The sequence below is a fragment of the Pseudopipra pipra genome, chromosome Z (genome assembly GCF_036250125.1).
Source record: "Pseudopipra pipra isolate bDixPip1 chromosome Z, bDixPip1.hap1, whole genome shotgun sequence".
In the NCBI taxonomy this organism is placed as follows: domain Eukaryota; kingdom Metazoa; phylum Chordata; class Aves; order Passeriformes; family Pipridae; genus Pseudopipra; species Pseudopipra pipra.
The window spans coordinates 19,339,512-19,367,447 of NC_087581.1; the positions used below are offsets into that span (position 1 = coordinate 19,339,512).

Below are 27,936 nucleotides of genomic sequence, written 5' to 3' on the forward strand. Positions count from 1 at the left end.
GCAATGGGGTGAAGTTCTGTGTCTTGTGTTAGGATAGTTAAGATATTGTTAGACCTGTGGAATGGTCCTTTGGCCACAAACATCCTTCTTTGTGTGTTCTTCACTGACTTTGGCAATCTCAGCTGAGATGTTCCTCAGCCAGCAGAGCTGAAATGCCAGCTCCTCTTATCCAGTGGACTTTAGCTTAAAAAAGAGAAATAAAAAATCCCACAATGGTACCAGATGTACCTTGGTCATTCGTGTTCCGGAGCTCAGCTCTGCAATGAAGGCTGATGTATTTTTGAAGCCAGGGCTGGCAACTGCCAAAGAAGGATGTCTGTTCATCAGCATTTTTTGGGTAAATGACGAGTGGCCTTAGATTTGGACTAACATTGAGTGCTTGTAGTGCTGACTGCAGTTAGCATAATTGTGCTGTTGACGGGGATGATAGCCTTTTTTAAAAAAAGGAAAGCTGAAATAACTGTAGGCATCTAAAGAATGTAACATATAACATGTAGTAGGATAGTTTTTGCTTACTGTTCTAGAACATTGCTATGCAGACATACCATGTGCTTTGCACTGTTGGCATTAAGCAGTTGTGTTTTTTGCTGTGTGGCTTCTTGGAATATCTCCGACTGATTCTTGTCTGTCTAATGGGTTAATGGGGAAGCCGTGCTTGGCTGCGGTTACACATGTGAGCAGAGGTACCTTTAAAGAGTTCTTGCTTACTCTTCAGCTTCTTTAGAAGTCTCAGTACGGATTCTCGTGCCTGTAGCCCTTCTGAAAATCTTTAACATTTCAGAGAAGGCAGGTCCCATAATACCATCATCCTCAAGCTGATTTCTGTGGGCTCCTTAGAGGAAACCTTCCAGCAGAACTTCAGGTGGATGGTAATAAAAAAAGCAGCGTGGCAGGAGAATTCTACAGAGTGTCTTGAAAAAGCGACTTTATCTTCCAGCTACATTGGAAGCCTTTTCTCTTTTTATTTTATATCCTGTTCTTGGGGATTGCTGGTTAATAATTCACGTGTACTACAGTTACCAATTAAAGAAAAATTGAATTTGAAACAGCAGTAGGTTCAATTAAATATATTTGGGAATCAGTTGTTTCTTTTATTGCTCGGGAAGGGAGTTTAATTATTTAAAATGTCCTTTCTTTATACATTTTTGTTTTACATGAGCAAAAATTACCAATAGCTAATTATCATTCCTGAGGAATTTAATATTTTCAGGCTTTAAAACTTGGGACTTAAAACCAGAAAAAAATCAAGCCAATTCAGGATGAAATAAATGTTACTTAGTTGGTTTGAGCACATGCATGAAGCTGATGATAGTCCTTACAAAATACAGTCAAACCTTGTCAGAAATCAAATATTTATCTTCAGTGTGTGGTGCAGAATAGTGTAGTAGACTGTGTGTACAGCAAAATGAAGTAATTAAATATAAATGGAGAGAATTGGAATTCTTGCTCAGTCACAAAGACTGGAAAGTGAATCTGTTCCTTCTAGAGTGCCTTTATTTCCCACTGCCTGCCACACCCCTCAAAAGGAAATATGCAAAAAAATCAAAAGGTCCTTCATTGCATGGTAGATATTACCAGAGTGGATTCAGTTTACTTTTTCTATTTATTTGTGTTCCATAGTTGACTGTGCTACTATGCCATATTAGTCATGTAACTGCTATTTGCCACACTCTACAGGGAAAAAAAAATACTCGTTTCTAAATGTCAACTTGCAGAATTTCCTGTTATGGTGAGAAGATACATCTCATTACCATGCATTGCTCTTTCTGATAGAATTCTCATAAGACAATTGTTTGGTTTGTTTTTTTTTGTTTTCTTTTCAGAAAAGCTATACTAATCAGGGAGTGAACAGTATTAAAAATATTTATCTGTTTGTTTTTAAAAGGAAATGAACATCTCACCTATGGTAATGAAATACAATAAACTAAAGTTGGCTGTGTTAAAAACAGCACAAGGAGAGATCCGAGTTAAACTATATTGATTTTTTAGTGGGCTGTAACAAGGTTAAGATGATTATTGTTAGCTTTTTCTCTTTTGCGTCTGGCTTTTCTACAGGTAGGGACCTTTGACTTCTTTCATGAACTCAACTTGATGCCATCCTCATTACAGGGTACCTTGCATAGCAAGAGTGATACTCTAAAGTATTGATGGTTTCAGCAGTGCACAGAACACAGGTGTCCAGCAACAGAGGTTTGCTTGTTAGTCATGACTTCCTTTATATTTTAAATGATCTTGGATGCTTCCAGATGAATGTTTGTTAATTGATTCCATAGACTCATGCAGGTAGCTTGATGACTTGAATAAATCTGTGCATCTGCGTGTGCCTTTTGCTATGGTTGGATTTATTCTGCTTTGCAATTACCCTTTTGAATGCCAGTACTATATATACAGGTATCTAAATGTCCTGTTAAGTTTCAGCTGGACTGTAAGATTTGCTCTCAGTATTTAGTCACATGTAATAAGTTTGCTTTTGAGGACCTACAGTTTGTGAACATAAAATCTAACCAAGGAATATGTCCTTTTTTGTGAATTAGGGTCTTGAGTAATTAATTTGCGCTGAATGCTGTTTTATTTTTTCGTAATGAAATTTTAGAAGCATTTTAACCCGAATCCTCCTGGTAAAAAGTAATAATTTCAGGAGACTGAGAAAATTCACACACTGAAAATTTTAAATATTTGAGTTTTGCAGCATTGGTGGAAAGGAATACCAAATACATAATTAAATTAATATTTACATATATAGCTGATGATTTTTTTATTAATTTAAAAAAAAAAGTTTGCTTCTGTGTTAGAGTTGATGGGAAGTTGCAAGGGGGATCAGATTATAACATCAGAGGTTTTGGTAAAAAATCCAATACTTTGCCCTGGAATACTGGCAGAGGGCTTGTTCTTGATATAATTTTGACTTTCCAAATGTTATGAGAGGGAAAATTTGTTTGCAATATTGTGATATCTCCATTTTCACATCATTCCCCATGTTGGCTGTTGAATTGTGTATGTGATTAAAATTAAATGTCAGTCGAATCACAGAGCATTGATTTGATATCTCTCAATATAGGTTGAGTTTTAGTTTTGATTTTAGCATAGTTTGTTACATGTTAGAGAACAGAAACTGCTTTTTTATTGTGGTTGGATCTCAAAAGACCCTGGAAGCTGCGTCTGATAAACTCACATAATTTGTGTGACATTTTAGTAGTAAATTCAAGGAAAATAGTGGATTCTGGTATTCAGAAATGCAGACAAACTAGTTGTCTTTCTGGTATATTAATTAAGTTACCTGGATGCTTTATAGGGTTCATAAGCTGAACTTTCAGTGTTTTTTTTTTTTTTAACATGATACACTCTGAGTTTATTAAGAAACAAATTCCTTTAAAAATAGAGCTGGCTTTGGATTATTTTTTATACAGTAGGTATTTATTTGCCTTGGCCGCAACCATGTCATGCTTTCTACTCTTGTTGTTAGGCCTTGTTTTCCATCTTGGGTAACCTTGGTAAGTAATGTAGTTTTTCTGGAGAAAGTAGTTTTATGTCTTCAAATAACTCAAACTAGCTGTCATTAAACATGATTGTTGTCTTTATGGACAACTTTTAAATATTGCACGAAAGGAGGGAAAAAAATACTGAATATAGGCTGTATTATCTTTGTACCAGCTTTTCTTGATTTTTAGTGCATTAGTGAGTAAAAGAGGTCCTTTACAAGTCCTAATGATTCAGTCAATGCAGACACAGTGCGTGACTTGAAAAAAGAGATTTTTCTGATTGCTTATATTTTACATCTCTGTTCTGTAAAATAAACAGATTATCGAAGGATAAGGCAGTGGGCCACTAGCTGACATCAAGTAAAATTCCTGATTAGCCCAAAGTTTATAAGTAGTTGATGTTTGAGCAAACAGTATGTAACCAAAGAGTTTAAAAAGCCTTTAGTTGAAAGGTTGTGGTAGCTTTTAGTGCTTTCTTTGATCAAATCAGGGATTTTTTTTTCCTACTGACACACTGACCTTTCTTTATTTCCCTTTGTCCTACTGTGCCCCCTTACAAAAGGAAAACCAAACCAAGAAAACACCCCGAAACTCCCACCAAAACAAAAAGCCAAATAAAAGAAAACTCCAGAAAACCAAAACTGAAGTTATTGCAGGTATCACTTGGATTACAGGAGTCTGCCATGAGAAGTAATTTAAAAGGTAGCCATAGTACGGGCCTGGGCCGGGCCTGGAACGTGTGTGGCGCGGCCCGGCTGGCCCCGGGTGCTGGGGCCTGGACCCGGGCGCGGAAAGGAGTGAGAAATTGGGAGCTTCACCTGTGTGGACAGTGCCATCATGGGAGATGAGAGGGGAGCCCCAGAACACACAGAAGAGAAGGACAACTCTAAACCCGGGCAGATGGAGCTCGTCAGCCCTGTAAGGCCATCCATCTAAGAGAAGGTCACTCTAAACAAACCTACGTCCTGAGGACCTCGCTGCCACCGTCCAAGCTTCGCTCGGCCCCGGCAGATGAACCTTAGGATTAAAGGGGGGCTCAGTTCAGCGCACACTGTGTCTCACCTAAAAAATCCACTGCGCAGGCTCGAAGGCCTTACCCACATTTGCAAAGCCCTGTATCACCAGCGCGCTTGTAACAAATGTGGATGGAGACCTTTCCCGGATCTTCGTTTGCGAAGACTGGCCATGATGATGATAGCTGTTTTAAAAGCCAGCTTGGTCAGAAGTAATCATCAGCACTTAGGAAGAAGGTATGCTTTCAGTTTCTGATGTGAGGCAAATTTTGACATTTTTAGTGGTTCAGATTCTTCCTAAGAGTGTGTTTGGAATAACTACTTGCAAATTCTAAAACTATTACTGTAAAACAGTGAGAGTCTGCCTGGGAAGGTGCTTGTTCATAGTTTTCCCTCTCAGCTAAGCTTCAACACAAAACATTCATTATGCTTTGATTTCCTAATCACCTGCACATTTTCTGCTGTTTATGTGAACTCAGCCGACATCTCTGTCCTGAACCTTGTTGCACTAGGAAGCAGGAACTGTGATGGCTTTGTGGGCAGAGAGTGGTCCCTCAATACTGCCATGAGCCCTTGAAGGAATTTGTGTAGTACATTACTCAAGAGTGTGCTGCACAGTGCTCTGGAGAAATTGCCTTAGGGGAAATGGTTCATGGAAGCTTCAAAAATTTCTCTGCTCAAGGGATTGTTTAGGTTCGCAGTCACTGTGTAGTCTGGAAAAGGGGATGGTCAATTTTAGTTAACACTCAGTCTTGAGTGTGTTTTTTGAGAGCTGCTTTTGCTGACCTATGGTTGAATGATGGTTGGAGCAGAAGGCTGGACTGAATGACCTGAGACATACTTCTGACCTGATTTTTCTGTTTTCCTGCTGCTGTCACTGCTCTGCTGTCCTCATACCACATCAACCGTGCTATCTTCACATTTCCTTGACACAGGCAGGAAATGCAGGTTTTATTATGAATAAGAGGAAGAAGGCAGAGCTGGGGCAAAGAAATAACCCATGGAGAAAGGTTTTGGTCATCCTTGCACTTCCACCTCCCACTTCTAAAGTGAAGCAGGAAAAGATGACATTTTCTAATAGACTTCATAGTAACTAGGGTAGGACAGTCCATGCAATACACGAGAAGACCTTCTATTCTGATCTGTAGTACCTGATCACCATTCAGAAAATTGAAATAAATTCACTCTAAGTAATACAGCTATCATAAGTAATGAATTACAGTAATAGGAATATTATAAATTCACTCTAAGTAATACAGCCATCATATGTAATGAATTACAGTAATAGGAATATTAATGTGCAACAATAAACCAGGTAATTTTAAAACCTGATGGTGTTATTCTCTTGAGACTCTGGGAACAAAATGGACTTTGTCCAAAACATAATTGTGGTATCTACAGAAAACTGAAACATCTAAGTGCATGTAAGGAAGACCTAATGTCCTAGTTAGAACGGCTGAGACCAGTTCATCACTGGATAGGTGTAATCTAAAACTGTATATTCTATAGCCTTCCATGCCATTTCCCAGAAACTGTTGTCAATAGACTATTTTCACCCTCTGCCCAGAGCAGCCTGACACCTCTAACTAGGTGTTAAGAGGCCTGCGAGGTAGGAGGGTGTTTTTGTCCTCACGCCCATTGAGGACCCCCCTGCCCTGAGGGAAGTACTGGGCATTCCTGCCTGAACTGGAGGATATATAATCTTGGGAGTCTTGAGACTTTTTTAACCACTCGTGGGATCCAGAGGAAGACTGCAGATCACCGCTCTCGACTGGACTGCATCCACCACCCTCGACCAGAATGCAATCACCACTTTTCAACCAGGCTGCAACCGTCACTCTCAATTGGACTGCAATCACCACTCTTGACCAGACTGCAACAGCACTCTCACCAACAGGTTTTCCCCTCTCCTTTTCCTTTGGACTCAGGGGGCCCAAAGAACACCACTCAGTTCATGCCCCAGGTGCTGGGTTATATTTGGGTTTTGTGGGTTAAAACCAATTGTTTGTCTGTATAATCGTACTTATTGTATTATTTTATTAAATTGTTATTCTGACGTAAAATCTCTCTTTTGAGTTGAGTTCATTTCCCCTGCTGGTTTACCTTTAAACCAGCACACCTAATTATACGTTCTCTGTGGCTGTCACTTAAAAAATTGGATGTAATTGCTGTCCCATTTGCTTGTTAGCGATGCAGGTATTTGAAAATCAACCAACAGGTTGCATAAGTGATCAAAATCCAGGGAAGGCAGTGCAGTTGGTGCAAAACTGCCATATGGGCATGTAAGGTGTGTCTTATCGCTCCTCGGTTTTGGTGAGTGCACGCAGGCTTGCCATATACTGAGAGTTATCTGTAAAGCAGGGTTGTGTTTCTAGGATTAAACTATACAAACTTATTTTAAAAAGCTCATTGTCATATCTGCTTTGGTACCACCTGATTCTCCTGCTACTTTTTGCTGATTCAGCTGGATTCCCCATGTTGCTTCTGGGAGAGGTAACCACCAGGTAAATATTCCTGCTTTTGTCATGACTTCTGACATTTGCTTCTCATGGTGTCCTTTTTGGCTTTGACTGTTTTTCTGGGAATTTCAGGATTTGCCAGGATTCAGTTGCTGCTCCTTTGCAGTCTTATACCTCCAGCTGACCCTGCATTGGCTCTCTTTTGTTTCTTTTGATTAAGAAAGTTTCTTCTTCCATGAGCTGGTGCTTTGGTTTCAAGCTGCCTCTGTATGAATCAACAGGATTTGTGTCTGGAAAGTTGTTTTCATTGCCCTGTTTCCTTCTTAGGAGGCTCCCTTATTTCAGATCTAACTTCTTCTTGCAGAAGGCAACTTTTATGAATAGTAAGCTGTTATCTGAGGAAAAAAATTGCTTTTGGTAGTAAAGAAATTGGCAGCTTATAGTGAAGTCCGTTCCTTTCCTTAGCATGTGTGTGGGTGTCCATGTGATAAGACTGAAATCTTGGATCATATTTGATAAACTTATGCATGTATTGATTAAATGGGCAGAATTAGAAATTGAGTATAAATAGGCAAAGACAATTTCATAATAATTTGTTGTTGTGGAGCTATTTCTTAGTAGATGTTCTTAGTGGTTTCATACTCTCCTAGTTAACCCTTGTGTCACCAGTCCTGTCAGTGTAGCAGTTTTATCTTGCAATGTATGGATTTTTTGTAACCAAGACAGAAAAGAGCACTATGATGATACTGTGATGTGTGGATTTTTTTTTGTTTTTTTTTTTTTTTTTTTTTTTTTTTTTTTCATTTCTGTGGTTACCAAACCAAGCACATATGTTCCACTGGTGATTTTTTTCCCCACCCCCTCAATTTGTGCACACAGGATGAAATAGTCTTGACACCAGAACTATACGACTACTTGTTTAAAAAACAACATGGCAAGTAAGTTTTTGTTCTTCTCTTATTATGCTGATTTTCAATATTTCCCCCCAAAAAAGAAAGAAACAAAAACCTTGTTCTTCACACTTCTAGTCATGCAGTGAAGTTTTTTTTTTTTTTTTTTTTTTTTTTGTTAGAGAAACTTTTTTAGCCAGAGTATATTGGTTAATTTTCAATCTCTAGTTTTCTCTGCCATCATGTCTTCTGGATACTATGATCAAATCTTTAGTAGAAATAATAAATCCTATATAGAATGCCTCCAAAGTGGTAAACAACAACAGTAAAAAAGACAGCTTTATAATATTTTGGCTCAGAGTCACAGTTTAGATATTTCAAAATAAATACTCAAAATTTGTATATGATATAAATTTATATTTTCCATTCAGGAAACTGAGTTTATGACTTATAATCTGCAAAGTAAGACAAGTAACTTCCAGGTTAATTATCTAAAAAAAGCTGCATGTTTGTTAGCTTTAGGCATTTCCACTGTATTTATCCTTAGGTGTCATTTTAAAGATATTAAAGAATGCCAGTATCGAGAACCACCAATTTTAATCAGAGTAAACAGTTCTGTCTTCCTTTCATTATCAAATCTTAATTTCTTTGAGAAAGGGCAAAGTGGCCCTTATTAATTTGGTCAGTTCTCTGGGTCAAGCTTGCCAACTGAATAAACATGAAGAGAAAAATAAATCTATCTCCTAGTGGCTTTTCTTGGAATTTGAGTGGGGATGTTGCACTACTCATTCCAGAGCAAAACAGGTCAACACTCTTAAGCATCCATTTCTTTCCCTTAACTCCAATATTACTGAGAAGTCACGTACCTGAAAATTAAGTACTGTATTTGCTATTAGTTGTGAAACAAGCTTAAGTCTGTGAAAATAAAATAAGCTCTACCTTCTGAATTTGTCTTTTAATAGAGTACTACTATCATAGTTAATGAAAAGTTAAAATACTTCAAAGTGGTAAATTCTTGTGGCTTTTAAAATCTGATCTCCCTTGCAGAAGTAAGTAAACCAGGAGATCAAAGAGAACTGTCATACATTGATCTTTTTCTGAGGCTCTGCTTTTATAAATCCGTAATGTTATAGAAAGGCAAATGCAAAGCAAAATTTATCCCTCAGATGCACATTAGCTTCAGTTGTGCTAATAACAGTGATTTGAAACCTCTCTCTCTGATTCATTGTCTTATGTCATCTGCAAAGGTGGGATTTTAAATTTTTTTTTTCTTCTTAACCCATTCTTGCCCAATATGTGTTGGTATGTATATATATACATATATACATATATATATATATAATTGAAATGTTCTGTGGCCTTCCCCTGCCCCCTCCCCATTCCTTGTTAGCAGTAGAATGTCTGGTTTTACCCAGTGTATATACAGATATACATACATATACGTATATATATATGAAGGAGTAGGTAAGGGGTGATTAACAAACTACATTAATCTGCGAGTGTGGCCATGTTTTCAAATAATTAATAACTTTACCATTTTCATGATTAAAATTCAGAGCAGATGATGTAATAATAAAGATGTGCCAAAGGTACTTGAACACCATGGTTAAATGTAGGGCATTTTTAAGGGAGCTTATGATGTAAATGATTGGTTTTTTTCAGTGTATGCAAATTAGCTGTGTTTCTTCTTTGACTTTGATCTGAAACAAGGAAATGTTGATGGAAGTAGAAGAAAAATATTTTGTGAAACTTATGTGCTTAATTCTGCTTTATGCTGTGCATCAACAAGGTATAGCACAGATTCTTTTTAAAGATTTAAAAATAATAGTTTCCATGGTCATCTCCCTTCTATCTTTCTGTGTAAGACTTCAAGTTATAATTTCTTGAGCAAAAGATTGTCCTGGTAATTCTGGGAGCGATATGGGATTTTTTTTTTTGTTTGCTTGAGGCTTCAATATCAACTGGATTTTTAGTTTAAGAAGATATATTTGGAAGTGTTTAGATCTGTACCAGAATCCTTTCACCTTGGGCATTTCAGGTTTTGTGTATTAGCTCTTAAATTTTGAAGGACTAAACTCAAATTCGAATCATAGTCAAATTTGAATGCCACCTCTTTGCAGCATGAAAAGAGAAGGATTTTGAAGGATGGAAGAAAATTCTGTGTGTGCAAATCAATCTTTTTTCACTTTCCACTTTATTTGTGTAAGTATTCCAGCCTCTTTTCTTGTAAGAACATTTTGTTGTCTTTGTTCTAATATCTGTGCAGGTGCTTCCCCTACCCTATGTGGTCACACATTTCAGTAGGTGTGCTGTTAACACAAAAGCTGATGGAAGCAGGAGTCAGTGTTATAAATCACAAATCACCTTTGTAACCCCAGTGGTGCTGTCTAACCCAATAGCTCTGACCCTAAGCTCAGGCAATTTCAGTGGTCCTACTGTCCAAGAATGTTGACATAAGATCCTGGCATACACTTCCTATGTATTTGCTTGTCCAGTTTTTTGCCTATGTCTGCAGCCAAATGGGAAAATGTGGGAACTTTTCCTATTCTACCGGTTAAGATACTGATAGTATATCAGGGTAGTAAATAATAAATGGGTAGTGTTCTTTTGGGGTACTGATTCTTCAGTGCATCCTGTTCTGAGAGCAGTCTCTGGGCATCATGTTAAAATATCTGCAGTATGGACTTCTATATACAAATTTTGGGAGCTTTGTGTCATCTGTATGGTATGGGCATTCTTCTCCAGGATTTTTGAGCAGGAGTCAATATGAGTGGGTGATTTTAGTATTCACCTGGAAAGCAAACAGCTTAGGCTTGACTCATGAATGAGCTTGTGGTTGTTAGCAAAAGAGAGCTTTCATCCTCTCTCCTTTTTTAGACAAGCTGCTGTTAAAGGTAGGATAGGAACTATTACGGAATTCATTTTTCATAATGCAAAAGAGGGAGCTGTGGAAACCTTCCCCAAAAATTGTTGACTCTGGTGCATAAATCCACTGCTTCAAGACTTTAAACAAGTGATCAAATAATTTCAAGAAAAAGTTGTATCTTAGTATTTACAGTTGATCTGTAGACTTTTTATGTTTGCACTTTACAAGATAGCATGCTGATCTTCAGTTTTCCATGTTTGTGCCATGGCTTAGCAACTGTAACTTGTTCTATGCTTTATGCTAACTAAACTCTATTTCTGGTTTCTGAATATATAGAGGTAAACCATTGGCACTCCTTAAGTGTGTATGATAGTGAAACTAACAAACGGTCATTTTACTAGACCAGACCACTTAATCAATTTAAGTTTTCTTTTCTTGACTGTTTACAACATGATGTTGTAAAAACCTCCTACTGTACTTTTTGGTTAGTGGTGTCTGTAACAGTAAAGCTCGGTCTCTCCAGAAACTTTGTACTACAGTACTTTGTATGCTTGACAGCAAATCTAAACTTGCTGGCTGAGCTATTTCTTGATGAACGAAGCCCTGAATGTTGTGGCCTTGAAACTGTTGTGAACTTGGGAGGGAGACTGACCACAGAATTTGCTGTCTAAATGCTAAGCTGTTTTCAGCTAGCATGGAAGAGGAAAGTGCAGCAGTTCCTCTTTCGCAGAGAAACTTCAAAGGAACCCTTGCAAAAGTGCGTAAGAATAAAATTTAAGAAACAGTTTCCCCTTCTCCCCCCAATGCCTTGCAAACTTCTTTTGAGTTGGATTTAGGACTTTGGCAATGAAAGTAAGAAGGAACCTTGCTGAATTTTAAGGATCTTCTTTTCATGTACCAAACTCCCTGACTACTTTTGATAATATTCTTAAGTATTTTATTTCACTTACTGTGATATCTGACTTTCCCTGACATCATCTTCTGAAGACTCTTGGTGAGTTGCTGAGGTAGGACGTCATAGCAGTGTGGCTATCTCCCTTCTAATTGCACTACATGTCTCTTCTTTGGGACGGGTGTGGGCATGTCCCACAAAGATCGGGTAGAGCAGGCTCTAGCATAGTCCAGACACTGGGGATGAGTATGTGCCTTCTTGAGCTGGATTTTTGACGCAGCTTACAGTGTAGATTTCTCGTGAAGTTAAATACTGGTTTGAAATGAGAGGAGGAAGTGAGTAGATAGGTTGAGCATTTTATCCTTTTTTTTTTTTATTTAATTGCTTCAAGTCTGTACATCTTGGGGGATGCAGCTGTCCAGTCAGTTACTGCCTGGGCTTGGTTTCCCTCCTCTGCTCTCAGACAGTTAGAAGGAGGGTCTGCCTTTCTCCAGTAACCTCAGGCTGTTCTGTGTATGAACATGTATGGGCTGGTAATGTGTCACCCATGTCCAGTCTCCTATTTTTCATGACTCTTTCATCTTGTCTGGAGAAGATGAAATCCTTTCCTTCTCTGGAGTCAGATGGCTTTGCAAGACAGAAGCAACTGGAAGAGCATGCAGCTGTTTAAGCAGTTGTCTTTAGGTTAATCAGGCAGAGGAGAATTCTTATCAAAATAGACCGTCTCAGGACCCTTAAGCTCTTGATTTAGGAAAGGTTACAGTGCTGAGTTTAATGCTGATCAGGCACACTGAGATTTTTCTGTCATCATCACCACATTTTGTCTCAACATTTTTTTGATTGGGCTGTTGTCTGTCTTAGAGGACTGTTCTCTCAATAGTGATGTTAACATACTGCTGTTGGCTGGCAGGGACTACAGCACCACATGTTGAACATCTCAGGATATCTTTCAGCACTCTGTTTCTGAATATTTCTAGAACTTTAACTAAATTAGAAGAATGGAACAGAAATCTAAGATCAGATTTTTATTTTATGCTTCATTATAAAAATAAGTGGTTTACAGGCAGTGCATAAGGAGCTGCATACCCTGAGGTCTTGTTCTGGAGATAAAACATTCAGCAGTGCCAGTTGTCTTATGAGAACATTAAGAGAAGCACATCTGCAATACAAACTAGAGGATAATGAAGACTCAAATGGTAATATGAAAGGATAAAAAAAGGAAAAAAGGTATTAAACATTAGGAGGTTTGCATTGCTTAATTTCTGATTCTTCTTTGCCTAATAGTGGCTTCAATCTGCTTCATTTGTCGTACTCAGACCACTTCCAGTAAATTAATTTTGTAGTCACAGAAAATATCATTCATTGTGGAAGCATAGCTGGTACTTGTAAAAATGTGTCAGAGAGCTTGGATGCAGTAAAGGATCCTGACGGAAGCTAAACTGCCTGAAAAGGGAGATAAGTGGGCTTGAATCAGGCAGGCAGATAAGGATGGAATTGCCTTTTCCCGCTTCTCATTGATTCCTCTGTGCTTCCTCCAGGCACCTGTGCAGTTTCTTCCCTCCCTGCCACTTTGGGGAAGATATGAGTAAGAAAACTCTGAACCAGGAGACTGAGCTAAGGTGTTAGGAGATTGTAAAGGTTTCTGTTTTTATGAAATGCTGTTACAGTGAAAATGTTGTGTTAGTTTTGGCTTGCTGTTGAGTCAGGATTTCTAACAGTGCTGTATTTCATAATGAGGCTATAGTGTGTGTTTGCAACTACAGCATGGTAGTAGCTTGGAAGAGATTTATGTTCTTTCACATTCTTCAGCAGTCATTTATGGAGGGTCCATTGTTTCATGTTATTCTTGTGTGACCTCCTGGTATGCTAGCAATGTAAGATGTGAAGCTGTAGGAAAGGGAGTTTAATTGACAGTCACTGTATGGGGCATGAACAAATGTGGTACAGCACTCTGAGCCTTACTGCATGCATACAGTTCTGCACTTTACTACTACAAAAATAGATGCAGCAGTAGTATTACTGTGGAGATAATGGCTTTCATAGTCTAGATTGCCTAAATATAAAGGACAATTTAGAGTGGTTACATTTCTTATTAAATAGACACAGTAATTGCACTAGTTTCCAGCATGATTCTGTAAAATGAGAGCATGCATGTAAACTGCATTTTCTTTGTTGGAAGATTGCTTATTTTATTGTCTTTGAACAGCATAGCGTGTACTTATTAGAGGAAAGAATTCTGGATCCTATATTGCCTCAATGGAAGGAATTCTAGGCATTGTGGAGTAGTAGTCCTACAGAGTAGATTTCTAGCGGAGATCTGGATACCTTGGTTTATGGCACAGTTGGGATTCATAAAAGAGGCCTTGAAGTGTTTGATATTGTCCTTCCTGGAAAGGAACATGCTGCATAAATGTTGTGTGGAGTTACTCCCCTCTGAGTAACTTTGGTAGGTTATGCTGATTGATTAGGTGCTGGTAGTCTTCAAGAGAACCAAATATTAAACCTACAGTATGCAAAGTCTTTGTTGAAATTGCATACTCAAACATTACTGTTATTGTTTTAACATGCAAAATATGGTCTGTCTTTCCCAAATGGTCCTTGGCTTAGAAACCACTAATCAGTGTGTGTAAGGTAACATCCAAGTCTTAGCAAAAGGAAGCAGGTGAAGTAAAAATCACTGTGGCATAGCTTTGAGATTCAAAGCTGTTTTCCTCCTGTCCATATGCTACTTACCGAGGCTTTGTGTTACCAATCATTTTTTGAAGTTGTTGTGCAAATAAAGACGAGGTCACTAAGAAACCAGGTTGTGTATCCCAGTTGTTCTACTTTACCTATATTTTCTTCTAAATTCCAAGAGGGAAATTCATCAGTCATGGTTTGACCCCAGCTGGCCACTAAGTGCCATGCAGCTGCTTGCTTATTCCCCACCATCCCAGTGGGATGGTGTCAAGAATTGGAAAAAAGTAAAAACTGAGATTGAGATAAGAAGAGTTTGGTAATTAAAATAAAATATAGTAATAACCACCATCATAGTGGCTTAAGATGATTCAATGTTTCTCTTTTTTGTGAAACAGTTTTATTAAATAACTTTTAAATTCAATATTAAACGTGTCCAGTTAATACAGCAGTAGAACATCACTAAAAAACTGGTTTAACTCCCACAGTGGTACATAGTCACACAAGTTATAAATTTCAAAGCTTTTAGCATGGCATGTTTTTCCTTGTGGAATCTCATTAGTATGACTTAACAAGATTGTTTTATTTGCATTTTAGGCTATAGTTTAGCACATTATAGTCTGCCATTTCTCAGAATCAAAGAAAACAACTAAAATGAAGTGAAACTGTACTGCAGGTGATAAAGATATCAAAAGAAGATCTTATTTGTAAATATAGGAGAAACTAATAAAGTGTTTGTGATTTCATGTTAAATTCTTCCAAACTGCTTCTCCCTATACTAGAGAGAGCCTGAAAAATTAGATTGTAGTTTAAGAAAGACATTGTCTTGGGCCTTTTTTATATGTATGATGTGTTTAGTGCTAACATGTTAACTGTTTGAATGGAAAATGGTTGGCTTCCAGACAACTTTAACACTGGATCTCATTATTTTATTAGACTTTTCATTCCATATGCTGATTTTCAGTACTTTTAAATAAAATCTCCATTTTCAAATCTGTGCTGTTATGTCTTTTAGAGACTTTGGATTTCTATAAACTGATTTCTAAACCATATAAAAGGCAATATATTTGCCTTCTAATAGCTATAATTTGTTTTCAGATTTTGAAATGGTAAAATGGTAGAATGGTAAATGGTAAAAATGCTTCTGCATTTTGAAGCTAGTAGTGTGGAATTATTCTAGTTGATAATCTTTGCCTGTAACTGTACACAGATTAAAGAGAGTATGTGTGATTTAAAGCTTTTGACATTGACTTGACAACTTCTTTTGTTTTATGAAAGGTATGGGATTCCATTATTTTGCATAAGGAGATTAACCCTGAAAACCCAGGATGAAGTATGGTGCTTACTTGAAGTGAGGGTGCAAAGCTGATCTACAAATCAAATAAAAGTCCACCTGCCTTACTCCCATGAGATATCCTAGTACACCCTGATAACAGAAGGTGATGGTTGTCCTGCTTTTGACAATGCTCCCCTTTACTAATGGAAAGTGAGAGAAAGGCTCTAACACAGTGTGAAACATCATGGGTAGAACTGTACTTTATTTTTTATTAAATCTGGTTACTTTGCGAAAATATTATTAAGAACCCCTTCTCATTTAGATGTTACTGCCAAGTTGCAGATTTTATAGTGCTTCTGTCCTGCACTCCAGACTTTTTAACAAAATTTGCATTAAATTACTTGTGAGATTCATGGTGATACCAATCAACTTCTACAACTTACTATACAACTAATTCTTGTAATTTAGAGAGTTTTAAGTCATACTGAACTTCTGAGAAACTGTGTAAATCTCTGAGGTGATATGTTCTATAAATATATCTCTAAAAGCCATACGTCTTCTTTTGCTGTTAATTTTAGATTTTCTGTACAAGGGTGAAGAAACCATATGAGCTCTAAACTATAAAAAAAAAATCAGTTGTTGTTTATATTTGGATGCTTTTTACATTCCTGTTTTGTGATCCTTGGCACATACATACTAATGTCTGTTCTTTCAGATACAATGTGCAATACATTCTGCTATAATTTCCTTGCCTAATGGGACTTAATATAGGATTTTTTTAAATCTACGTTGGGTTTTTTCCTTCCCTTAGCCATCAATGTCATTGTATTAAATAGCTGCTTATTTAATTGGAAAAGTCTGGATAAAAAAGACCAGGATCAGTCTACTTAAGTGAGGATCAGTCTACTTAATGAGTGTAGGTTTTACAGTGGGGCTATTTAGAATGTACGGACAGTTACTTGCTTAGATTACACAAAGAATTAATAGAGGGCTGGAGTATTTAAAATCATCCTGTGCTACATTTCTGGTTAAGTTCTCACATGGTCTGCATGGTTTTTCCTAATTGTAGTGCTACTTAAGGTCTTCAGGCTAAAAAGAATAAAAATCTTGCCCAGGCCAGATAGTGTTAATAATCCCTTCTGGTAATGATAGACCTGGGTAAATTGTCTGAGACTGACAAATGGCAGTTTAGAGATGATGTGAAATGCAGTGGAGACACTTAAAATTACAAACGTGGTTCTTGATTATTGTGCTTAACTACAAATCTCTGCCAAATGAAAACTGGATTGTACCTCCACCTTTCCCCAGCTATGCTTACCCTTCTGATATTTTTTTGCTAATTTTGTTGGTGAGGCTGAAGGAGAAGCATCCCAATATCTGAATTCTGTGTTAGATGTTTAGGGCAAAACTATGAAGCCATCAGACAAATGCCTTATTCTAGTTCACTTTCAAACCAGTTCAGGAAAACGGTATTTCATGGTACCTATTGTTCAATAACTGCATGCTGTCTTTCTCAGCACTGAACAGGAAGAAAGAGATCAAAAAGCCCCTGTCTGCAAGGTCTCTTGTGGCAATGCTGCATTATTTAAAAACTTAAGAGCGTGTTAAAAGCAAACTCAGGGAAAACCTGCATTTTCTGGATCTGTCTCTGCTGCTTGTTAAGGTTAATTAAAACTACGAGGAGATACATACTGGTAATTATAACTAATTTGTGCTCAAGTTCACACATGCATATCACTGGTACATTGATCAAGTAAAGCATTTCTTTTCTCAATCAGACTGTAAATTAACAATGCATCCCTTCACATAAATAATCTTGCTTTCATCTTGCATTGATTTATGGATCAACTTCAGCTCCATTACATGCTGAGAACCTTTTACTCCAAGCTCATTTCATCGTGGGTTTCTCTCTTTTGTTTTGTACCTGCCTCACATAAATGTGTTGTGATTCCCTTTGATATGTTATTCCTAATGGAAGCGATGCTGAATTTGAAGCTTTATGTGGCAAAATGGATGATTTAATACTTTCGTTGTCTAAATAAGGAGTAATGAATTGAGAATAATTTTTTTACTTATTGTGTGTAAAGATTATGAGGTGCTTACAAATTGCTGTGGCTGGAATGCCCAGTTAACATGGCTTGGTAGTTCTTACTAGAAAGCTGCATTTCCAAGTTGTTTTCCATTACTCAGAGCACTAAGTTAATGAGTAGGAATTCTTTAGGTTGCTATGTATGTCCTGCAAATGCTGCACCATGGTCAAAAAGCTCTTGCTGCACTTGGAGCACTGATTGTTCAAAGTGGGTTTGTTATGGGGAGCTGGTCAGTGGAATAAGGAATGTTTCAGCTTGCATTTTTATTTTTAATTTTGCTGTAACTGAGGGAAAAGTGAGACCTAATTGAGCATGGATGGAGCAGATAGACTTGAATAAACAATTAGTTTTCTGAGGCTTCCAATGTGATAGAATAAATGAAAACTTTATAGGTAGTCTAGGAGCTCACTGGTAAATGTGAATGGAAATAGATTTTATAAAGAACTAAACTACTTTCACATCATTAGTATTCATGGTATAACATAAAAAAAGAACAGCCAACACTCCTTCCAGAGTATATGTATTCTCTTCTGAATTATTTTTTAACATGAGACGAATGATGATGGTGTCAACAGCTGATGAAGATGAATAGGTTTCTTTCTTCTGTATTTCAACTTTTTTTTTTTTGCAATTGAAAGTGACTTTGAAGGTTAGTTTTACTAAATTTTCGTCCTAGTTAAAGAGCTAGAAAAAATCTTTCTTAAAAATCTGTGTATGAGCAGCATACATATACATAAAAATTGGTGTGCATTTTGTGGATGCCTTCACATTCATGGAGCGTAACTATGTATTTCCATGCATTTGTCGTGGATTTCTTAAGCTGTAAAATGGATCATTAAAATAATTAAGGATGAAAATTCTGCCTGTCGTGTCTAGAAATATCAAAGTTCTTTTCAGTTTGCTGTGTAGCTAATTTCTGCTTTCATTAAGAAATTAAGGAAATAGTGTGGCTAGTTTAATATTTTTATCTACAGCAGAATATAGTGCATAGCATTGCTAATGCTACTAATAGATCTGCATACGATAGTAAGAAAATGAATACAGCCTTAGAAAATTAAAAAACAAAAGCTGCCAAAGAGGTGACTTTATCCAAGGGAAGATAAGAAAATAGCACTTTATCATGTAATTGTTTTTCAGTGATGCACAATGTTGATAACTTTTATTTTAACTTGTTGACATTTGGTTCGTAGTTTTTCAGCTGAAAACTTGGTTGTCTTTGTTCTCTTCCGCTTCTTAAAGTAGATAAACCAGGGAAAACAAAACAACCCTTTGAAGTGCGTGCTTTGTGTTAGGACTTTTGCAACTCACTCTTCCATGCCCTGTCAAGTTATTTCTTTGTGGGGACATAGCAGGGGTCAGGCACTGCTGCTCCTTGGCGTATGTGGACCTGCTGGAAGGACCAGGAGTGCTGAAGCACCTGTGTCGATGCCTACGCCCTAAACCTGCAGCGTTGCATCATGTCTGAAATGCTGTGTGTGTAGCTTTTCTCCTCCTGCTGGTTTCCAGCTGTTGTCCCTTTGCCCCAGCAAAGGTGTTTCCCAGAACCCAGGAGCTGCCCACCGGATTTGTGGTTGGGTTGTGTCCTGATTTCCTCTCAAACTGAAGCTGAAGCTGATTTTTGTTGGCTTTCTCTTGCTGCCTTCTGACTGCTCACTGGGTCACTTGCAACAGGCAGATGTGGCAGTAGTCATGTCAAATTTCAACACTGCGAAACACTTTTTCCTGCCAAGATGGCCAGCAGGACAGGGACAGGAAGGGAGTATCCTTCCTGCTGCATAGTGGTGGCATGCACCGCTGCACATCTGGGCAGCAAAGTGTGGGTTTTCTTTTTTTAACTTCCTTTGTCAGACCTCTTTTAAAACTAGAAGTGAAGGTAAAACATGAGCGTGCTTCCTGATGCCTGGGCAGTGCTCAGAAGAGCTTACCACAGAAAGGAGGATTTTTTTTCCCAGATGATACACTTGCAGCAGAGCTACTCTCTTTTCTTGCTTTTTTGGATTAACTTTTCGAACAGACTTCCTCACAGAAACTGCTATGGTGAGTCTGGTCTCTCTGTGTCATTCCTAGTAGGGCTGACCCTGCTGCAGCTTCACCCTGGCTAGCAACCTGTTGTGATGCTTTGACTTCTCTTGCTTTTTGTGAGTGCTGACAGTTTCCCCTAGTTTGGAAATGATCTTTTTGTTTCAGAAGTAAAGACCTTAGCATATCATGGGTATTCCTGAGAAGACACCTGTATGACTCAGAATAAAAAGAAAGTCTTGATGCTACCAGTAAGGAAAGTGCCCTGTGTGGTCACCTTTAACCATGGGTTGAAGTGTATTTATTTAGAAGTGCATTCTAGTTTTTGATCTTGTTTTAAGGCCTTATATGAGGTCTGCAGAACCTGCTATTTTTTAGTATTTTAATGTTTATTTAAGCCAGGTGAGTAAATCCGAGGAGACTGAGGGCAGGCTGAATTGTTGAGGCAGTGTCTTCAACAGTGTTGCTTCCTTTGTTTCCTGGAAAGGGAGCAATCTGTCTCTCAGTCTGTGTGTACAGAGGCAGCACACAGGAGGCCTTCAAGGACTGCGTCAGAGCTGACAAAACTGTTCCATCTCAACCAGGGTAAAGTAACAATTGGCTAAAACAGCAGACTGCATGCATATTTATAGGCCACTTCTTGGCCTTGTAGAATACTGTGAAGGCTGTGCTTCATTTTCTATGCAATCATGTGTAAATATGTTTCTAAAAAAGCATTGGATGCAAGCTGATCTTTTTTTTTTTAACATAGCTGTAGCAGATTCTTCATGTTCATCTGACTTGTATTTATTTGTTTTTAATTGACCAGGCATCAGATTTGTTTTGAAGAAAAATGCAACTGTTTTAAAGGCAGATTTGTATTCTAGAATGAGTGTGAAGTAGTAGCAAAAGAATGTGGTTTTGTCTCTGTTGATCCTTAAAAGAATTCTTAAAATATTTCTTTACTACCTAGAATATGATAGGTAAGAACATGCTATAGAGAAGCATCATGGGCTTTGTTTGCTGATTCTTTTTATTTAGATGACAACATATGTTCAGCATAATAAACTCGACAATTGTGAACAGTGACTTTAGTTATAAGCATTGTGTTTCTATGTAGGATATAAAATGAATAAATAAAATGGTTAGAAGTGATGCTTTGTGAATCACCGAGCTTTACTATGAGTTTTTCCTCTTTACCTTGGTAAGGATGTGTTTGCAGTGCCAGTTGCAGGTTATATTCATGTGTAAATTGAGTGTTGCTGTATGAATGATTAGCAAATCTGCCTGTAAACAATACCTTTTCTGCCTCAGCCTTTTCCTTCAACACAGAGCGTAAAACCTTACTTAGTGGCAAATGTTACATTTGCAGATGTAAGAGACAAGAGGAATTTGTTAGGCTTGTGAAGCCACGTTCCTATTAAACATTTAACTTTACAAAGATGAGAGTTTTTACTGAACACCATCAGAGAGGCTTCTATACTTTTATCTGCCTAGGACTGGAGTGTGACGCTTTCCTTCTCACTTTTTTAAACATCTGTGACATTTCTCGACAACATACTTAGTGGAATTTTATTTTGGGACTTCTGGTTGTTAATGAAAAAAACCACCTAATTAGTAAAAGTATACTAGGTATTTCCTGCTTTTGGTGCACTATATGCAAGAGTTTTCAGGTGATATATATCTCCTTTGGATTGGTGCCTGACTGGGGGAGGCTTAAAATGGGTGACAGCTCACAGCCTTTTTATGGAAGCTTTAGGATTTAATATGCATATACAACATGATCTGAGGTAGAGTGAAACTGTGCAGCATTCAGGACGAAGAAATAAAATTGCTTAATGGAACATCTTTGTTCATATTTATAAGACTGAATACTTGACTTGTATTTCCCAGTTTCTGTGAGAAGTAGAAATACTGCCTGTGGAGCAGTTGGGGGAGGTTGGGGATGAAGTATTTTGGACAGTAAAACTATCGTGGATATTTTGAGAAAAAGTGGAGTGACTCAGATGAGTTCAGTTCTCATTTCAATTTTTATTGGAAAAAACCACTCCCATGTTGCAACAAATCTCAGCAGCTTGGAACAACTTATTTTCGTTATCCTGGTGTTGTCAGTGTGATTGTGTTCTCTTAGCTTCATTCACCTTCCTGTACTCTGAATTTTTTCTCCTGAAATTCATTTTCTTTCTAACTGCCTCACACCTCATTATGTAGTTGGCTCAAATTGTACTCCTAAACTCTGATTTGAGGTCTTATTTTGAATCAGTTGTCATGTCCTTAATCTTCATAAAGAGAATTCATTCAAGCTGAAGAATAAATACATCATGGTGTAAGCAGCTGGATTTAATGCTATTGAGGGTTTTCAAAAAATACTAATATAATCCTTTCTGAATAGATGAGCTGTTAAAAGTCCTTGGCAAGTACAGTGTGAGAATAATTTTCTTTAGAGGAATGTAGCTGATTCTATTGACACAGAAAATAAATAGCTTCAAAATATAGTAAAAAAATGTTTGAGGGCAAATTGATTCCTGTATAACTGGAGGGGACTGTCACTCAGATTCCATCCATGATTCTGTAGGATCTCTAAATCTACATCTAGAAGTCTATGATAAGGATATTTTGATGATTCTGTTCTATGTCACTTTTAAACCATTCTCCTCTAATAATTCTGTCCCTTTTTGTAAGGTTCATGGGAAGGAGGGAAGGGAACAAATAGGGTTTAGTGAAAGGTGTTATCTCCTAAATTTTACAGTGCTTCTGTAGAAATTCATCATACCTATGACAAAAGCAGGCAGATTTTTTTATTAAATATATAGAAAAATGGATTGGAAGAAATGAATGTTGTAGAACAGTATGTTCATAGCTTGGAATTTGCCATGTATTTCTGTCTTTCAAAGTGCCTTTGTTGAGAAAGTATTATTCAGTATTTAATGTTGGGGAGGGAGTTTTTTAAATAAGTTAACTATACATGCATTTTGAATATTAACAGCAAAGACTGGTGGTGAGATGTATACTGATTAAAATCTCTCTCTAAGCAGCCTGTATAAACTGTATGGCTAACTTAACCCTCTTATACTTTAGATACAGGGCAGCCAAATACGCTTATTTTCATAGTTCTAATTTTTCATTGTTTTCATTTTTTAGCTGAGAAAAACTCCCTCTGTTACCCCATTGCTCCTTAGGTCACAAACATTTCTTTTAAAAGAGTGTTGAGAGAAGTGTGTGTTTGTAGGCTGAGTGCAGTAATAAGACAGTGGGCAGAGCGTGTGATAGTGAGAACTTGAATGTATAACATGACTGTCTGTCTGTTGGAAACTGCCTGCAGGGATACAGCTATTGTATTTCTTGCAACTTGCTGTCAAGCAAGTTTCACTGATAGAAAAGGTGCAACCAACCAAACTCTGGTTATCCTGTTGGTTTGTGTGCCACCCAACATCAGCAAGTGTCCATAAAACTAGTAAGCATGAGGTAAATACCACTAGAGTGATGATTGTGGCTGGGCAAAACTGAGTGCTGTGTAGAAGCCGCTTAAGTAGAATTATTTAAAATATCTCTGGTAGAATTTCAGCTGACCCCAGTCCTCAAGATACTTGCTTTGATGTTGTGTTGTGGACAGCAATATCCAATCTGTACCTGGTAAGACACACAACCTGAACTTAATTAGTGTTCAGGTTTCTGGGAGGTTTTTCAAATAAGAATTACTAAGTTTGCATAGATCTTGCTATTACTGATAGATTTAAATATGATATAATCTCCTTACTGAATGATTGTAGTGTCTCTTTGACTGAATTAACCACTTTGTGGGATTTGAATATGTAACATGTTATGCTTCTTCAGAATCGGGTTTGGGTTCCAAGAAAGCAGGATCTAACATTCTTAGTTGGTTTCCTTACATGTACTTGAATGCTGTGCCTGGCAGGAGGGGAAGGCCATTCTGTTGAGGGCAGAAAGCCTCCTCATCTGCAAAGGTTTTTGCTTGAAGTGAGGTCTGAATGGGGGCTATAGACCCCCTCTAGTTCTGGGACATATAGCTGTCTACTTGAGAGTAACATGAGACGTTATTCAGAGGAAGTTTGCAAGTCTGGCTACTTTTTGCAATCCATTTCCCTCATATTTCCGAGACATCCAGAGCTGTTATGTCAAGGCTACTAAAAGGTATATTCTTGTCTACTCTTCTGGTTCTGCTACGGTATCAGTTGCAATGTACAGACTTCCATCAAATACACATTGTACCTGCCCATATTGGGGTTTTTTGCCCTTGGAAGCAAAACTGAGCGAGCCTTTGGGTAGCTTCCAGAAATGCTTTGTTTGATATGTGTGTAATTGTTTCTGTAAAGCAAGAACTGGCCATCAAAATGAAAATGCTAAATTTCGTATTTCCATATTGTTTCTTTGTAACATTAGACCTTATAAATGTCTTTTAGTATAGTTGCTTCAGGTGATGAAATAGGGTTCTCTACGTCCAGCTGAAACTAAGCTGACAGATCTGGGTAAATGTCATCTACTGTATTGAATTTGACTGTTCCTTTATTAAAATGAACTTCTGCCCTTGAGAAACCCTTGGTGAAACCTAATATATAGCTGTAATATTTTAGTCCTTAATTTGTCATATGCAAGAATGCTAACTTTTGTATTGTTATCTCCATATAATAAAATCATGTTCTCCTTCAACAGAGTCTGAATTTCACCGTGGTGTGTTTAATAATGGAAAACTTCAGAAATTGCATTTCAATGTGATATTTCTTATGTCAGAGGATTGCATACCAACTTTCAGACTGAGGACATCTTGTTGAAGAGCATTGGTGGGAAGGATGTCTCCCCTCTTTTGTCTTTCTTTCCTCCCCAGTGCTGTTCCCAGGAGGCTCCTTATGTAGTATCTCAGGCATGGTCCTTTGACATTGGGTTGAAATTACTTCCTCCTGGCTGGTAGCTTCTGTCCCAGTGGCCAAGACCCAGTCTCCATCTGAGGGTCTCCATTTCCATGCAAGCCGTTGAAGAAGTTTGTGTTGTTGAGAACCTGTGTGCCCAAAGTGGTGCTGGAATCATACCAAACAGAAATTTTAGTTGTGGTAGAGTCACTTAACATCGAGGAGGTACCTTTGTGAGAGAATGCTGTCAAGGCATTGCAAGACATAATGGGGGCTAATATTTAAACTGTCTTAACTTTCAAACATCATACATTTCTGAAGCTGGGAAAGTATCTTAATTATGAGTTGAAGACCTGGATTATACTGTGGTGCTCTTTACTGTTGGCACCATCTTAAAGCTTCTTCTGAAACCCTGAAAGCTGTGAAAATATGGAGCACGGCTTAATTGGAAATAATGAATTTTGTAATTAGACTGCATGTTGTGGAATGCAGCAGTCCATTCATTGTGGGAGTGACTTGAACAATCATAGAGGTTGAATACCTGTTTATAAGGGACAAGATGAGAGGGTGGAAGGTGCTAAATACTGTTGTGATGACCTAAGTGGTAATGAGTAAGGAGCTTAGTGCATTTGTTGATTTTTTTTTTCTTTTCTTTTTGTAGTTTAACATCTTCATGAACCTTATGCCAGGAAAACATTTCAAATGTGGTTTGTTACTTTGAAGTGTGAATCTGTTTTAAAAAAGAACATGAATTTTTGCCAGTAACTCACCTAAAGCCTTGATAGGATCATGTCATCATCAGATGCTTGGAGTAATTTGGAGTCCAGCACTGAGCAATCTCTGCCACCCATCAATCCATGAGCAATTTAAGCATTTGCTTTTAGACTTACGTGAAAGACTGTCAAAATAATGGTTTTTTAGAAGTCAGCTGTTTTCAGTCACTTCCTTTTTAAATGACTGATTTTGACTTAATTTGTAAATTCACCTTTTGAGGTATCTTAGAGGCTGTAAATACAAATATTTGTATTTATGTATTTGATATGCCTGTGTTTGTGGAAGAGAAATAGTAACAATGGTTAATTCAATATTCTTTCTGACCCCAAAACCATCCAGTTTAGGAAATTGCTAAAGGCATAGGCTCTGAGTGAATTAGTTACTTCAGTGTCTGTTTTGAACATGACTGAGTCTTACTATGCTGAAGAAGCAGATTCAGAAATTATTTGTGTTTCTTTGTGCTTTAGAAGTGTATATATCTGCAAACACTTCAATAATATGCAGATTTGATGAAACCCCTAAAAGAAAACCCTAATTAAACAAAACACTAACTAACCTGAAATATTAAATACATAGGAAACTATGAACTTGAGATTCAAAATGCTTCGTAGGGAAGACAGTGCATTGCTTCGGGATTAACTGTAAGCAAAAATGGGCTTTGCTGTGCATCTTCATCAGTGTTTCTGGTGATCTTGATTCTTTCCTTTCAGCGAACAAAGAGGATGAAGCAGTTGGGAATGCAGGTGGGCTGTAGATTTTCTGGCCAATAAGTCTTCGTACATGAATTGTAAAAATCTAAAAGACTTTGAAGTGTTTTGCTTCCTAAAAAATTGTAGTAAGAATCATGATTTGAATGATACAGAAAAACATTTGAATGATCTGCAAAATAGGGATCGTATGCAACTGCAGCAGTTTAGGGTGAAGGATGGTTGTAAAACTTTTTCTACTTTGCACACTTGTGTCTCTGCTTTTTCATTCTTTCCTTGTATTTGCTCACATGCTTTTCGTCTTGTTTTTGTGAATTTAATGAAATGTTGAGACATGAAATGTATTGTCAAAACCAAGCAGATAGAATGTTGTGTGAGAATGATGACAGGAACACAATTTGAAGAATGAGGATCTATATTTCCATGTATTTCAAAGTCAGTGTAAATGAATGCTTTATAAACAGGATAATTCAATTTTTTTTCCCCACTGGCATTGATAAATCTGTTCATTAGTATTTCCCTGGACTGAGCGGTGGTTTGCCTTTTGTTGGTAATGCAGTGCCATCTAGTGACTGCTCACAAGGGACTGGGGAGAAATTGACAAAGAAAAACGTTTGACGAGCTTATCACAGAGGTTTCAAGGTTGAGTGGTTCACAACTGCGAAAAGACTGCTTTATGGAAGGTTGAGTACGCTGAAGTATAATCCCTTGTACCTTGTACCTGCAGAAAGTGCTCCTTGTGTTAGTGTGTGGTTGGAGGTGGTGTGAACTGTACAATAGGAGGATGACTTTCTTACACAGCCAGCACAAGGCTTGCACTTGCTAAATTTTTCATTCCAGCTAGCAAATTAATTACCTAAGGTCTTTATGAATACTATTTTTTTTGCCAAATGCTGTCATAATCTTTAGTTGAGGGTAACTTAGATTTTTCTTTCAATGAAGGTAAGCATTTCAACAGTATAGTTATGTATTTTTTTTCTGTTTCTTTCAGCTTGATCACATATTGTCCCCCCCACCTATGCCTTTCCAAAAATCCAGCAGTCCCGAAGTATCTTCTGGACTTGGAAAGTCTCCTAAATTTAAGAGGCAGATGAGTGAAGATGGGAGACAGCTCAGAAGAGGAAGCCTTGGAGGAGCTCTGACTGGTGAGCTTGGGTTGTATGCAATGTCACCTGGAGGTTTAGCATTTGTGGGGCTCATGGCACCTTGACCTCTGGTGTTTGCCTTGTGGCCGAACTCCTTGGGGGAGGTGTGAGCTCCACCTGGAGTTTCCATAAAGTCTCTTCTACATGGGTTCCATGATTGTTAGTGAAGTGAGCTCATGTCTGAGGTTCTGCCTCCATGGGCTGCTGGTATGTGGCCAAGCACAACCTAAAAAGGACCCATATCTTAAGATTTTCATGAATATAGTATTTATCTTGCCAACTTAGTTTAGCTGCTTTGAGTTGTGATCTTGTGCATCCATCCATGGGGCCACATACATCTTGTTTCCTCAAGGAGCTGAAGTGCACAGATGGTCCCTCTATAGCTGATTTCATTATAGAAAAGGCAGTTTGGCTTCATTTATCTGGTGGAGTTCTCACAGGGAAGGAAGAGTGTTACTAGCTAGCCACTGGCTATGGACTGCAGCTTCTCCTCTGTGGAGCCAGGCAGAGGAAGCAGGATGCTTGAGGGGGGCTCAGGCTTTCCCTGCCCTGATAGTGTCTGTAGAAGATACCAGATGCCTGGTATCATGACTCTGTACTGGGAGCTCCAATGGCTGCAGTGGTCACTGAAGAGGGATTGATTTTGAGTATGGAGCAAATTGAATATGAAAAAGTAGGGACTTTGTGTATTTCAAGAAAAATAATTTTTAAAATCAGTAGAATTTGGATTAAGTATGTTCGTAAAGTGCACAATTACTAGTAGTTTGAAGAACTTGTTGTATTTGGTGAGAGGGACAATAGATTTC

The 27,936-nt window shown here is 37.8% G+C and overlaps 1 protein-coding gene across 6 annotated transcripts in view; it reads left to right on the forward strand.

The window, feature by feature from the left end:
• The window catches only part of MAST4 (microtubule associated serine/threonine kinase family member 4), a 301,580-nt gene that overhangs the window by 39,070 nt on the left and 234,574 nt on the right, over positions 1 to 27,936 (forward strand). For all 6 annotated transcript variants that reach the window (XM_064641886.1, XM_064641885.1, XM_064641882.1 and 3 more), the window contains one exon: positions 26,977 to 27,130. In XM_064641886.1, the coding sequence (XP_064497956.1) occupies positions 27,004 to 27,130 (127 nt within the window). In that variant the 5' untranslated portion in view covers positions 26,977 to 27,003. The remainder of the gene's footprint in view (positions 1 to 26,976; positions 27,131 to 27,936) is intronic.